At 41.2% G+C, this 15,879-nt stretch overlaps 1 protein-coding gene across 1 annotated transcript in view; it reads left to right on the top strand.

The window, feature by feature from the left end:
- The window catches only part of ptk7b (protein tyrosine kinase 7b), a 214,900-nt gene that overhangs the window by 178,097 nt on the left and 20,924 nt on the right, over positions 1-15,879 (top strand). The window contains exons 6-10 of the mRNA XM_039739114.1: positions 5,028-5,158; positions 9,459-9,725; positions 9,954-10,087; positions 12,757-12,892; positions 13,205-13,324. Coding sequence (XP_039595048.1) covers positions 5,028-5,158; positions 9,459-9,725; positions 9,954-10,087; positions 12,757-12,892; positions 13,205-13,324 — 788 coding nt within the window. The remainder of the gene's footprint in view (positions 1-5,027; positions 5,159-9,458; positions 9,726-9,953; positions 10,088-12,756; positions 12,893-13,204; positions 13,325-15,879) is intronic.

Genomic DNA, 15,879 nt, shown 5'->3' with positions numbered 1-15,879 from the left:
GGCTTCTGCCTTGTACCCAGTTCTACTGGGATAAGAGTCCCCTGTGATCCTCATGGACAAGATAGAAAATGAACACATGGAAGTTTAGCTAATCAGCTGTGCGTGTTGTTGAAGTACTTTTTTTTTTAATTTATATGGATGTGGTAAAACAGAGATTGTTGTGTGCTCCATCAGCCCCAGAGTGATGCTTACTCTGATTGGTAATAGCCATGGTATTGTCACATCACCCCTCTCCATAGACATGACAACCAGAATGTTTAATTTTGCTATGCTATATAACAATTTATTTAATTAGAGAGATTGAATTTTTCATTGTTTCTTACACAGACATTCTTTTATGGTGCTTTATTCCCTTCCTCGTGGGGATTGTCCTGAGATATGTCAGTCCGCCTTTAAGAAATGTTTTGAAACTTAGTTGTTGGGCAGCATCTCTGTGCTGTCATGGGCATCGAAAACTTCAAGTGAAAACCTTGACAGCGTCTAAAAAGTGTCTGATTGAGATATTGGGATAGCTGTTTGTCATGTTTGTCACTTATCTTCTTATAACATTTTAAATTATTAAAGTGGATTTGTAGGGAGAAGTTGGACCTTCCTTTGACAGCAGTGGGCACAAGACAGAAATTAGACTATTATAAGGCACAGTCACAATGAATTGATAAGCTTGTTCTGTTGCGCTGTGAGTTTGACTGGTGATCTTATACGGGCCCAGTATGTCTCTGGACTGTGGCCGTCAAATGACTATGATGTTCAACTGTCACAGCTTAAACAGGTCTCTGTATAAACATAAGAAAAGTTCAAATTAGAGCTCAAAAAGGGTTAGGATTATTCTGACTAAAACGAATGTGACTTTAGTCCTTTGGTGTTTTGTCAAATATTAACGCAGGTGGAATGACTGAAATGTGCCTAAAACAAAACGCTAAGACTTGGATCAGAAGTACAGGCATTGCCAGCAGTAATAGGAAGGTGAGGTGTTTCTTGCCAATAAGCCCTTGGGCAGTGCTTTCAGAATGCAGAGAAACTCGAGTTTGTCACGAAACAGCCTGGTGCCTCTGGAGCCTGCTGCGATGTGCGTCCATTGTTCATCGTTATCTCTGCATTTATCACACGGCATGCAGGTAGACATTTGTGTAGCTGGTGGCAATTCCTAGCTGCTTGGAGGTCGCCCATAGATGAGACAGCACTTTTTGAACATCGCTTGTTTTCTATTTATTGTTTATAATGCTTGCTTTTCTCAGACCTAAGATGGCTAATATGTGAAAGACAGCTTGAGGATTTGGTGTAGAATTGGTTAGAATTTGTCACACTGTTTAAATTGTACGCAGGCCTTTTCACCATTGTTAGGCTGAAGCCTATTGAAGTGATTGGAGCATTCAGAGAAACAAGTATGAAGAGTTCTTTCCTGTCACTACACTCCATGCCCGTTTGATGGTCCTGGTCACCTGAGTATTATTTGTTCCTTGGGGTTGGGGAGGGGTGGAAGTGGGGGGGTTTGAGTAGGACTCAGGCAGCTTTCATCCATTTTGTTTGAAGCCTAGCAGGCCACTCAGAAGCTGTGATATTTTAGAGTGCTTGCTTTTCTAGTAAAGGTGTCAGGATGCGGTGATTAGTTGCCAAGCAAGACAAGCCATTTTCAAAATCTTTGCATTAGGGATGTGCGGTATGCCAGTACTGGAAAAATACTTAAAACCCCCGATTTGAATACGGTTAGGTACCAGAAGTAAACGTCCACTTTCCTCTCAGTACCCCACGCTCACTGTTGCACTTGTGATAAAACTTCTGTTTAAAAGACTTCACAACCTGAAACTACAAACTTTGACATGATTTGAACTTCATGGAGGACAACCCCGTCCTTGTCACTTTGATGCAGTTGGGATTGCACGGTGGTGAAACTAGAACTAGCAGTGCAGCTAGGAGACAAGCGATTGTGCGACCCACCATTGCGCCTGGAGTAAGACGGGGGATTTTGTAGTATTTTCTGAGAGTTGAATTTGAGTCAAGTGCATCTGCAGGCTAATTTTATGTTTGGCCTTTTTTTGCCTCAGTGTTTTCCAGTCTTGTTTTGCTTCTCGTTCCTGTATCATTTATTGTGTGTTCAGTTTTTTCTACTAGTGGATTTTACAAAAAATGTTTTACTTCTAAACTAGCCCAGTGAAATGGCCATTTATTAAAGCTGGCACAATGGCAAGCCCATCTGTTTCGATCATGCTGTGCGTTTAGGGTCTTCTGGTTATTAGACCCCGCGTGTCCCTCTTTCATTGCACTTCTTGTTGACTTTTTTCATTGGACATCCCAGCCCACTTGTGGATGCTGAACGTTTTATCATTTTCTATATCTAGAGAATGTGGTTTTGTGCTTTTTTTTTGCTTTTTTTGTTTGTTTTAATTACTAATATTGTAGTTTTGTATTTGCAACAAATTTGTTTTGACATTCTCCTTGCTTGTTCATCAGGTAACGTATTCATGATGTTGCAGTCTCACCAGTGTGGTTTCTATAGTGCTTTGGTGTGTTTGCTCCTAATGAAGGCAGACTTTAGTTGTGCATGTCAGTCTGATAAATGCGCTGCTGCTTCAGGCTATAATCTAGTTACATAATAACCAATGGTGGGAAAAGAAAAAGGATTAACAGAAATTTGCTAAATGTAAAGTGTTAAAACACCTGGGCACTCTGTCTGGTGCCTACTGCAGAGAAGTAGAAATGTGTTACCAAGCTCTTTGTTTGTGCGGCTACTAAATACTGGGGTCTGAGGAGCAAAATTTGTATTAATTGAACTCTCTGCACACTTTACTGTGTGGTAGATTTAATTTGAAATGGATAAATTTGCCATTTTTGCCCATCAATCTGCACTTGACAACCCATTATGACAAGGTGAAAACATAATCCATCCATCTTCCTAAGCTGATTATCCAGGACAGGGTTGCAGGGCAGCTGGCGCCTTTTCCAACAGTAAGCGGGCATAAGGGAGGAACAGTCCCTGGACAGGGCTTTAATTTAGATGTGTCTGGAACTTGATTGGAGGCACATGAAACACACTGAACTGATTGGTCATCGTTTAGAAAGGTACATGTGCACCTTTGTATAGAATGTCAGGAAGAAAACCAAACCTTGAAGTCCAAAGAACTCTCTGCAGACCTCTTGTGATCAGATTATCATGAGGCATAAACTTCGCCAAGGGGATCAAACCATTTCTAAAGCTTTGAGTGTTCCCAGGAGCACAGTGGCCACAAGAAATGTGAAACAGAAGAAGTTTGAAACCACCAGGACTCTTCCTTGAGTTGGCTGTCTGGTCAAATTGAGTAACCGGACGAGAAGGACCTTGGTCAGAGAAGTAAACCCAGCCCTCTAACAGGGCTTCCCAAGTTCTCAGCTGAGATGAGAGGCCCTGTCAGAAGGACAACCATCTCAGCAGCACTCTACTCTTGAGTAAAAGGCTTTCCACAGCCGTCTTGGAGTTTGTCAGGTGGAATTTAAAGAACTGTGAGAGCATGTGGGAAAAGATTCTCTGGTCTGATGAGAGAAAAGCTGAACCTTTTGGACAGAACTCCCAGCACTCCTCATCATCTGCCTAATTCCGTTCCCTACAGTGAAATATCTTAGTGGCAGCATCATGCCACGGGGGTTCAGGGACTGGGAGAACTGTTCCAATTGAGGGAAAGATCAGTGCAACCAAATGCAGAGAGATCCTTAAAGAAAATCCTGCTCCAGAGTCATGCACCACTTCAGACTGGGGTGATTGGAAGGTGACCAATGTGACAGTGATCTGAAGCATTCAGCCACGACTAGGAAAGCATGGGTTGCTGCTGGAAGAGGTGGTGTTGAGGCCAGCAGGGGGCATTTTCTCTGTGGTCTGAATGTGGATCCTAATGTCCCAGTGCAGTGATGGGGACACTGTGCTGTACAAATGGTGTCGTCCTTTGGATGAGATGTAAAACCGAAGTCCTGACTCTCTCTGGACACAAAAGATCCCTAGGCATTCTTTGTAAAGAGTAGGGTGTATCCCGATATCCAGGCTAAATTGCCCTCCACGGTATAGTCATTCTGGCCCCCTGATCATCCCGTCTCTCATCACTTCACCACCTAACAGCTAATGTGTGGTGAGCATGCTGGCACAAAAATGGCTGCTGTTGCATCATCCCGGTGGATGCTTCACATTATTAGTAGTTGAAGTTGCTCCCCACTCACTGAAACGCTTTGTGTAGTGAAAAAACACTATATAAATGTAAAGAATTATTATTAAGACAACACTGGAGTGGCTTCAGGGCATGTCACTGACTATCCTTGAATGGCCCAGCCAAAGCTCAGACTTTACACCATAGAACATCTGAGGAGATACCTGAAGATGGCAGTTTACAGACACTTCCCATCCAATTTAGTGCTGCTTGAGAGAATTGCCAGGAACAGTGGCAGAAACTGCTCAAATCCAGGTGTGCAAAGCTTGTAGAGACTTAGCCAAGAAGACTTGAAGCTGTACTTGCTACCAGAATGGCTTCTACAAAGTGCTGAATTAAGGGTCTGAATACTTATGTGATTGAGAGGTTTCAGTTGTTGATTTTTATTGAACTTAAAATAGCCAGTTTTATACACGTGTATACTAACATATCGTTATTCTAGAACAAAGGATCTTCAGTTGCTTCACCTTAAATGTGGCATGAATTTGATTGTGTGATTAGTTTGTGACTTTCCACAGTCTGTAAGATGAGTAACTTCTTCTTAGCTGTCGTGTCTTATCTTTGTCTTTGTAAGTTTAGGAATCCGTTTGCTGGTCAGAGTTCACATGCCACTCTCTAGTCAATCTGTTGAAATAATACAAATAACTGTATGTATGTGCACTGAACCCTTGCAGAGTGACTTCTGAACATTTATTTAAAAGTCCATGGCAGTTTACAACATTCTTTATTAAAATATTTAAGATCCAGTAAAATTGGTGCTTGTGGTAGTATTGCCACCAGCCAGTTGTAGAGTACATATATTTCTTTTAAAAAATATTTTGCTGTTTGTTACTGACTTTTGTTTTTCATTTTTGCATTTAGGAGTTTTGTGCTGAGCAATGGTTCCCTCCTAATCACTCAGGTCAAGCAACGTAATGTTGGAGTTTACAAGTGTGTCGCAAGAGGACCAAGAGGCAATCCTGTTGTTTTGCAAGCAACACTAAGAATAGCAGGTATGAATGCAGTCCTTCTCACACTTGGAAAAATCTCTGTAACTCCTCACATATATGAGATTTTCATTAACAAGATCCATCCAGCCATTTCCTGAAACCTCATAATCCAGTCTATGGTCCGAGCAGCAGGTGGTACAAGGCATGAATTAACCCAGAATTGGGCAGTGGTCTGTCACAAGGACAGTGTGTTTCTCTCACACACGCACCCACATTTGCTCTGAAAGTTTTTCCAAACTTATTATGCCTTCATTTTTTTCAAATGTGCTTGATCCATTGCAGGTTCCCAAGCTTCTGCAGGCTTTACCATCGTTATTTTGGAGGATCTGGCCTTGGATGGAGGACCAGTCCATATTGCCAGGCACATTCTCTCATTTCTTCATTCTTTTACCAAACCTGATTTGTCCAATGTAGGTCAGAGAACTTGCGCACAAGCCATGTCACTTTTTTAGTGTGACCCTGCAGAATGTTACCACCACACTACTCTGTTCCCTGGCCTGTTTCCAGAATGTAGGAGCAGGGCCCTCTGTGGTGTGTAGAAGAGATTAAATCCTGATTATTTCGTTACTTTTGAAAAAAAAATGCAAGAAAACTGAAGAAAGGCTTGCACCTTTGATGCACTGTCTGCTCCACCTAAAGTTTTCATTCTGTAATTTGATGCTGTCTTAGACGCTCTCGGTTAATTCAATCTTTATTGTTCAGTATTTGATTTTGAATCGCATTTAATCCTCTATTCTGAGTATTAAGCTTTCTTTGCATTCCTGAGTCTCCTGAATGATATCTGTATTTAATTGTTTAATTAATTTAATCTGCCACTAAACCGCTAAAAACGGCACTCTCTTGAGTCAGAATTATTCAAATTCCCTAATAATCTGTGTAAGCACTTCTGTCATGGGGATTCATGTTAGACCCATACGGCTGCTTCATTTCAGAAGAAATAAATCTCCCAACATTGCCTGAAGTAAAGATTTGCAGTGAATGCTGGTCTCTCTGCATCTTAGTCGTGGCTTTTAGAGTCAACCACAGAACCTTCAAAGAACACAATAAACGCTCATGTGGCGCGCAGGCCTGCTGTGGGTTCGTTCTGCACTCTGAAGGCTTTTTAGTCCAGTGCTTGTTTCTGATGGCTGGGCGAGCCGGCCACCATTGTTCAAGAATCTGCCCATGAGGCCAGGCTCTTTTGAGACCGCCATTATCATTCTCCACTTTCATTGGTTGTGATGATCAATCTATATGGAGTCTTCTAGGGTCAGTCATGGGGCACCTTCAATGTCACCACAGTCCAACAATTTGGAACCACTGTTGTATTTAAACTTTTACATTTTCTCATCTTTTTTTTTTTTTTTTCCTTTCTTTCAATAAGCTAAAGTAGCTCTGATCTAAGCCCTGCATATTACATGTACTGTTTGTTAACTTTCCACTATTTAAAGAGTTTTGTAAAACAGAAATGTTCAGTTCAATTTTATTTTTCCAAGAGGGACTTCTGGTTCCTTCACAGGTTTTACAGAGTATGTACAAAATAATACCAGCAGTGATAAATATCTTACTTTTATTCACTTTCAGAACACAAAGCACGATTAAAAATTAATTGTATCAAATAAATAAACTTCAAACTTGGTCAAATGTGTAATAGATGCACTTTTGCAGCACCTAAAGTGTTACCGTTTAGTCTTTAACATATCATTCAAATTTGAGACACCTCCACCACCTCCTCAGCTGCTTATATCACTGGACAACACATTTTTTTAGAAAGTTTTTCTTCTTGGAAAAGTTTTGTTGATTCTGATGAACAAACTCAAGCTGATCATACATTTTCTCTTAGATTGATTGTATCCAGTAATAATTTGGAGAAACACAGAATTACCTTTGATTCAATCGAGTGTGTTTAATTGCTTAACCACTAGAATTACCAAAGCCAACGAAAAAACTTGTAAATCTGTCCCACCTTAAATCCCTTCACACCTCTCCGTCAGCATCTTTTTGTGTTGTAAATTTGTCGATAAGCAGCAAGCAGCCTGCTACCGCATCCCCCCTCCGCTGCACAAAGTTTTCTCAGCTCAAGTCTGTTTACCTGCGTGTCAGTTGCTTAGAGTTGCATAGACTAGAGTAAATACTTTATTGTTATTTGGAACACATGCATTTCATGTGTGTTCTGTGTGTATAACAATCTATGTAAACACATTGATTGTTCTTTTTCTGCAGTTATATTCTTAAATAAAAGCGCACTTGTTTTGCTATACTTGTACCTTTTGTGAAAGTGTTTATTTCATATGTGGACTTCAGGCTTCACACACTATACGCTTCATGTCTACATTTTGTCAATTATTACAAAAACATAAAAAACGTTTCTGTTTTAACAATGTGTTTACATAGATTGTTGTAGACACGGAACACACATGAAATGCATGTGTTCCAAATAACAATATAGTATTTACTCTATACAACTGCCACGCAGGTAAACAGACTTGAGCTGAGAAAACTTTGTGCAGCAGTGGGGGTGATGGTATAGCAGGCTGCTTGCTGCTTATCGACAAATTTACAAGACAAAAAGACGCTGACGGAGAGGTGTGAAGGGATTTAAGGTGGGACGATTTTACGAGTTTTTTCGTAGGCTTTGGTAATTCTAGTGTTAATAATGCTGAGCACATTGCATTCATTCAAATGTACTTTGTGACTTGAGTTTCATTTGTCCTTGGCATTTGATGCTTCTCCTTTCAGTGTCCAACAATGGTCAGCCAGCATTGATGGATTCCAATTAACCCTAATAAGGCTTTTCCATCGTTGTGATATCTTGGTGAAACTTTTCACCATTTTTACCACTGAGGTAAGGTCAGCAGTATGTGAATTCAGAGTAGGATTCTTTAGCACCGTTTTCCGCTTCATGTTGTCAGCCAGCTGGAAGTAGTTTGTTGCTCTGTAGCTGCCAAGAAACTTCTTCCTTCCATGTGACTTTCTTTGGCCCCACTAGAAAAATCTTCAAACTGCATGTCCTTGATGACATGTCCAATTTGTGGACAAAAAAAATGTATTCCTTAATTTTGGCAACGGAATCAAAAATCCTTCACTTTCCTTGTTCATTGTTGTCATGAAAAATTTCATCAGCCCAATTTTTATATGAAATGGAGGCAAAAATGTCTTTGTTGGATTGATAAGTGGTTTCTGTGCCCTCATGGGTCAGCCAGTTCCTTTTAATGTAGTGAGACTCTTCAGTGTGGTTGTCCATTCACAGTGTTTGGTTTAAACAAGCTGCAGTGGCACAACTTTCAGATCACTGCAGATGTTCCAGCTGTGTTTGTTGTACTGGATATGTATGGTTAGAATATGAGAGGAAATTACAGAAGGTAGATGATTGCAATAAAGTGGTACATGATAATAAAATTTAAAGATGATTTTTGTGATCAGCAGACCAATAACACACCCAAAACATTTGTTTTACAGTGTAAGCAGCATAAATGTCAGTGATTTTATTTGACAGGCTGCGTCCTCACATCTTTCCCTCAATTGTCATTAAGGTGCAGTACCCACTTTATCAGACTCATTTGCAGCAGCAAGTGCTTCAGGTTTTGACCTTGACATCTGCTCACACATACAGTACCTCATTGTTGGCCTTTAAAATTTTCTTGAGTTTGTAGTAAAATGTCTTTGTCCCAATATTAACTCGTTTCCACTGATGGGATATCAAATATAATTGAGTTACATTTATAAGACGGGGGTTATGACTCCATCTAGAACACGAGACCCACCCCTCTTACATACCCCCTTTCAAAGACCTAGCTATTCTAGTCCACAGAAGACGCAGGTTTTGCGATGAGCGTCCCTGTTGGCACGTTTCCCTTTATTAGTGTGTCTTTCTGGTGATCAGAAAGTAGCTGATGCCATACGATGTGCTCAGATCTTGAATCAACCCGCTGTAGAGCCTAAGCACTGAGTGGTGGCAGCGCCATCTGCTGTTTTCTTTGAAATACCGTCATTAACAGAGCCTCATGTTGGGTGTGCAGGCCCATCTCATTCTTTCTGGTCTAGTAGACCACTGCTGCTAATCTCCTTACTTAAGTTTAGTGTTTTCTTACTCTGACGTTTGAACATTTTTGTCCTTTTAGTTCCTGTCAATTGCTGACTTTGTTTCAAGAATTGTTTTGCGTTATCCTGCCGTTCACTTCATTTATCTGCTGTCCAGCAAATTAGACCTCATATTGTTTCCAATACAAAAAAATAAATGTGTACTTTATTGCAGTTACCGTAGTTTAAAAAAGGAATTGTTAACCTAATGTCTTTGTTTTTTTCTTTTTTTTCCTGTTGATAGAGATTGAAGACATGCTGCCACTAAACCCAGTGGTGTTTACTGCAGACACAAGCCAGCGTGTAGTTTGTAGGCCTCCCCGGGGACACCCAGAGCCCACAGTATGGTGGGAGAAAGATGAACAGCGTTTTACTTCCAGCGGACGTGTCTACCAAGATGGCAATTCTCTGTTCTTCAGCCCAGCGGAAGGGGGTGACTCTGGAAAGTATACTTGTGTGGCAGAGAATAAAGCAGGGCAGAGAAGAAGAGATGTAGTGGTGACAGTGGCCAGTAAGTAGCGTGTGCTTAGCTTACCTCTGATCTGACGCAAAGTGTCACACAAATGTGTTTTTAATTTCTCAGGAAACAAAAATAAGGTGTGGAGTGGTTCTGTAAAGTACTTTACCTGTGTGTGCTTGAGTGATCATATTTGTAGAAGATGCAATTGGGACTTTTTTTTTTTTTTTTTTGTTATTTATGGTCAACAACCATTATCGTGTTCTTTCTTTTATGTTGCAGCCAGACCAGAATGGGTGGTGAAGCCTGAGGACACGTCTTTGGATGAGGGCAAGCCGGGTTACTTACACTGTAAATCAAAGGCAATACCCACCCCCTCGGTCACCTGGTATCGCAACGGACTCAATATCACAGGCGTATGTAGTTGACTGAAATTTAATAAGCCATTTAAGTAAATGTGAAGAAATAATGAGTGATCAGCTGTCATCTCTGTGCACTGCTCCATATGCTCTGACTGATTTCATTATCTTTAAGTGTGTGTGTGTGTGTGTTTATATATATATATATATATATATATATATATATATATATATATATATATATATATATATATATATATATATATATATATAATGTGTATATGTATGTAATATATATGTGTATTATATATATGTATGTATTTATGTATGTGTGTATGTGTGTATATAATGTGTATATATAAATATAAGTATGTAGCATATAAGCATATACAGTACACATGTATAAAATGCTGTGTATGTGTATTTACTGTATATGTAAGTATGTACAGTATATGCATACTTGTGTACTGTATGTGTTTGTGTATGTGGTGGGCAGGTGTGTGTAGAGTGTATTTTGTTTTATTACTCATAAATGTGTGAATGCGGGAGGTCAATGTACATCAGCACAGTGGGACAGCTCTTAGGACTGCAGGTTTTTGTTGCAAACATATTTTTCTTCTAGGGTCTTTTCTTACTGTTTTTAGTGTAGCTTCTTCTTCAATTAGAGAACTATGGTTTTTAACTTCACAGTGATCTGCTGTAGATGCCAAGATCTTAACACTCTCTATTCAAGGTCTCAGGAGTTATACTGGCAGCACTGGGTGCAGGGTTGTAATCAACACTGGACAGGGGGTGAGTGTGACGATGCGGGTTCTGGCTCCACGCTCCAATTGCTGTTTGGGAACCCTTGAACCCAACACCGTCGATAATGAAACCGAGTGAGCTAGTCAGTGAAGGCAATAATTGAGCAAGGGGTGGTGCAAAAAGTGCAATAGTGCTTTTATTTAAAACTGTCCATCAAAACAAAACAGTGTTCCATAAATAGTGCAGTAGTTTCAAAATTCAATCAATAAATAGAAAAAACAATCCTTTAAAACGAGAGGTTTAAAATGTTTTTCAGGAAGCAGTTTTTTAAAAACAACAACAACAACAACAACAACAACAAGCTCGGTGCCTTCTTTTGTGCTAGTGTCTCACTTGCTTCTCCTGGTTGGGCTTTACAGCAGGCGAGACGCTCTCTGCAGCTGCCCTCTACTTCTCACTCATGAGACTGGAGACCTCCTGAACCCTGGCTTCAGGCGGCACTCATCCCAGCCTCAGAGACTTGGATTTTCACAACGGCCAGGTCGCCCACGTTGAGGATTCCATCACCAAGTCTCTCGACTTCCGCTGCCTTTCCGTGGCTTCTCTGCGGCCAGTCGCCTTCAGTGGTCACTCACGCTACCTGATCGCTCAGCGGGAGCGACATCTAACTCCAACGCCTGTGTGTAGGCCCAACACCCCAGGCCCTCGCAGCTGCCCGTGAGCGCTTGTTCGCTCGCTCGCCCGCTCACTCTTCGCGGCTCTCTCTCTCACCGACCTGCCTCCTCATCTGCTCCCGGTAACCTCCGTCCTCTTTCCTTTCCTTTTTCTTTTCTCCTCTCTGATCTCAATCTTTTTTCCTCATCTCATTCTTTTTTTTCCTCCTCCACAACCGACTCGCGCTTCTTTTAAAATGACGAGGGCCACAGCAGCTGCAGCATTAGCCATGGGACAGTCACGAATGTGGGCAGTTCCTCTCCTGTGCACTAGGTGAGAAACGCCCACCCTACGGATCGCCCCGCGGCCGACTATGGCCCAACGTCCCCTCGCTAAGCCGCGATCATTTATTTAAAATGAATGGCTTTTGCTCAACGAGCTGTGGACCCATAACACCACAGTGAGTCCATCACAGGGCCCAGTTTACAGAGTTTTGGCAAAATGCTCTGATGTCAAAATAATGTGCTAAAAACCAAATCGGACATTATCAACGGCCACCGTGACAGCTGCTGTGAATCCAAAAACAAGCATGAAGCCTGTGTCTCCTGAGATTGTGCTGCTGAGCTTGGCTCTGTATGTTAAGGTCATTTGACATAAATATAGCGATTTCTGAAATATTAGACTGATCATTTCAGCCTGGAGAAGGAGTAATGGCGATTGCTCTTGCATTTGCCTCCGAAGTTGATCTCTGTGGACACTTCCTCTCTTTTCTGCCCATGGCTGTTGGAGGTGTGTGTGAAGCAAAGGCACAGGCAGTCTAACAGAGTGCAATGGACATGCGCAGACTACAAAATCCTGACGTGTAACCTGGTGAAGGGTTTACACAGCTACATATTTGCGTTACTCTCACAGTGTTAACCCAGCTTCCCAGAGAGCAGTAACAAGAGTAATGGTACATATGGCATTTTTGAAACCAGATTTCTGTGAATAAGTGGCTATTAAAGCACTTGTAAATGTACATAATGAGGAGGTAGGATTTGAACCAAGGACCCTGACTTGGTGTGTCCCCCTTATAAACTTTTAATTATTTTTTTCGTTAATCAGTTGCTGTCCATTCTAGAGTGAGTTTCTGATTTGCGACCAGTGCTGCCGGTCACGCTTAATTGGGTTGAGCATATTTGATTAATAAGAAAGAGAAAAAAAATCCTCTTCATGTTCCAGTTTTTAATGATGTCTGATTTTAGCCATTATGATCTTAAAGGTGTGACAAACCAAATCAAAGTCTTCCTGAAGATGACACATTTTCTTTTTCCTCTTAATTTTCTTAGGATGCTCGATTTGAAGTGTTTGAAAATGGAACCCTGCGTATCAACAATGTGGAAGTGTATGATGGTACAGTGTACAAGTGCATCTGCAGCACATTTGCAGGACTCATAGAAGGCAACGCTCGCGTGACTGTCTTAGGTGAGCGTTACATTCGGAGCGTCTTTTATCATCTGTTACAGATGTTCCTCAAAGTGGCTTTCTTAAAGTTTTTATTACTGTACCTGTGATCGGCTCCCTAGTCTCTGTTCACAAAGTAGACTACATATATCAGTCTCATTTAAACCACTTTGGGAACTTGAGAGTGGGTGAGCCAGTCCATCATGATATCTTACACATTCATTTCCAAGTTATATGAATTTGCCTGCATGTTCTTTTATTACGCTTAGCAATAACTTTGCCTGATTTCCACTGATCGATCTCTCCCTCTGCTCTCTTGTATGTGTGTTTCAGAGCGCTTAAAGTTCACGCCACCCCCACAGCCCCAGCAGTGTATGGAGCTGGATAAAGAGGCCTCTATGTTGTGCTCCGCCACAGGCCGTGTGAGGCCAAGCATCATGTGGAAGAAAGCAGGTTAGTGTGTGCTGTTAACAGAAAAAAAGGCCTCATTCACTTTGCTTTCTGGGCCGACATACCTGTGGGTTAGTCCATCCAGTGGGCTTGCAGCTGCAGCATTGAGTTAAAGAGCTGCGCTTATTGGCTGTTTTTTACACTCCAGCAATAATGTGGAAGCCAAAGGTAAAAATGGGGAATTCATATTGCGCATCAGTGAAATGGTCTTAAACATTAAGAAGCCTAATGTGAAACATGTAACTCAAGTTGTGGTTCCTGGATGTTAAGGTCAACCTGAGCTGAGTAAAACAGTTCTATTTTTTGACAGCATGAATATGAGTCCGGGGATGTGGTAGCAGACTACAACATGAATCATATCTTTGGGTGGTCTTACTTAAGTTCTTATCTTCATCTTTGGCATTTCAGAAATGTTACTGTGACTCTAGGTAATACGTGCAAAATGTCGGTGGTCGTCTGAAATATTAGAAACTCATAAATTAAAGTGTAGAACACGTTTGGACAGTGTCGTGTACATGGTGTGTGTCTAGGTCTGAAAACACATAAATAAACGATTGCTCCTGGCATTCTACAACTTGGTAATTATAGAAAGTTAGAAAAGCGTGCAGTTTTTTTGCTGCCAAACAGGACAATATGGAGGCTACTTGCACCAGTTCATTTTGACTTTATATAGTCCTTTTCAAACTCCATGCAATTTAAAGGTGGAAAGTGCACAAATACGAGTTCAGTTCATTTTATTCATATGCAAAGGACAAAATTCAAAACACATTCCATCCATCCATTTTCTTAACCCACTTGTCCAGAGCTCAGTACATTGAATATCATTTTTCTTCTTGGTTATTAATACACTTAATCCAGTGGTCACATGCTTGTTTGCCAGACCCGTGTCACAGGCACACTGAGTATTGTTAGCTGTAGTAGATGTGGATGGGCGACATAATCGTTCTTCATCTGTGATACTTGTGAGGCCACTCCTGAACGTATTGATCCTTTTTTGTAGACACTTTGCTGTTTCCATACTGTGCTGTAAGTTGACAAATGGATCTGTGATCTGGTCCGGTTTAAATGAAGGAGTATTAGACATACATTTAGCATAGAAGAATGAATGTTGTCTGACAGGTAGTGCCATCTCCTGCTACACCCTCATTAGCTTAAATCGCGTGACCGCACACACTTTACACAGAGTAGCTGACAGTGATGTATCGTTCAGTCAGCGAGCTGTGATTGAATTTCTTGTTAAAGAAGAAATTCCTGCAGCTGAAGTTTACTGTAGGCTTCATGTATACAGAGATGCACAGTACTCCGTGAAGGTGGGTGAAGCATTTAAAAGATGGTTTCACTGACTTCCAAGATCAGCCTTGTAGTAATCGCCATCAGACGCTCTCAGTAAAACAAAATGTGACACAACGTCAGTGTCTTTGGGTGGCTAGAATGGAGATCTTTTATAAGGGTATCTGGAAACTACCTGTATGATGGGAAAAATGTGTCCATTGAAGTGGAGATTCTGTAGAAAAGTAAATCAAGGTGTGCACATTAGATATACCGTGGAACCCCCGTTTGCGAGCATAATTCGTTCGAGAAACGTGCTTGCAATCCAAAGCACTCATATTATTAGAAATAATGGAAACTCAGATGATTTGTTCCACAACCCAAAACTATTCATATAAAAATGATTAATACAAAATATAAAGTAAAAATACATAAAACAAATTAACCTGCACTTTACCTTTGAAAACAATCAAGGCTGGTGTGAGTGAGTTTCTAAACTCTTTTGGGATTCCACCCAACGGGACGACAGGCAGAAGAACGCCCCGAAGTAACCGCAGGCTTCGAGCGCTGTAGCAGTTTGCGGTAAAAGCGAATCCGAAAGGATCGCAGACATGCTATAAGCGCCTGCCATTGATGGGTAATACAGGAACATTATAAATGTGCAGGGCACAGTATTACTTGGCCACTTGCCTGACTGCTGTGTCTGTGTTTAGTAGAGCGGCAGATCCCGCTACAATAAATAACCGTGCTGTTCCTGTTTCAAGCTGAATAAAGCTGGTGTCGCTAAAGTACTGAGACTTCGCTTCGTGTTTCGGGATACAAGACGGGGACTCGCACGTTACAGCACACACACACACACACGTCGTCACCATGCTATAGTAAACAGTATACGCATGTACGAATGTTGACTATATGAGTGAAGCACGGCAACTGAGACTGAGCATGGGCGACGATTACCCACAATCCTGCAGCGAGAGAGAGAACCACCATCAGCTTAGTTGTGATCACAACTGATTTGGCAGACAAAGCGTATACGTTCTACTCGTATTGCAAGACCTCGCTCGTTTATCAAGTCAACATTTATTAAAAATTTTAGCTCGTCTTGCAAACCAAGTTACTCGTAATCCAAGGTTCTACTCTTGATTAATCCCAAAGTAGGAATTCAGATGCCTACCACAGCGAAACAAAACACATTGATACCTAAAATATACCAATCATCTTCTTTCGGCTGCTCCCGTTAGGGTTTGCCACAGCGGGTCATCTTCTTCCATATCTTTCTCTCCTCTGCA

Source organism: Polypterus senegalus, chromosome 16 (genome assembly GCF_016835505.1).
Source record: "Polypterus senegalus isolate Bchr_013 chromosome 16, ASM1683550v1, whole genome shotgun sequence".
NCBI classification, from domain to species: domain Eukaryota; kingdom Metazoa; phylum Chordata; class Cladistia; order Polypteriformes; family Polypteridae; genus Polypterus; species Polypterus senegalus.
This window is presented reverse-complemented; position numbering and strand designations above follow the sequence as displayed.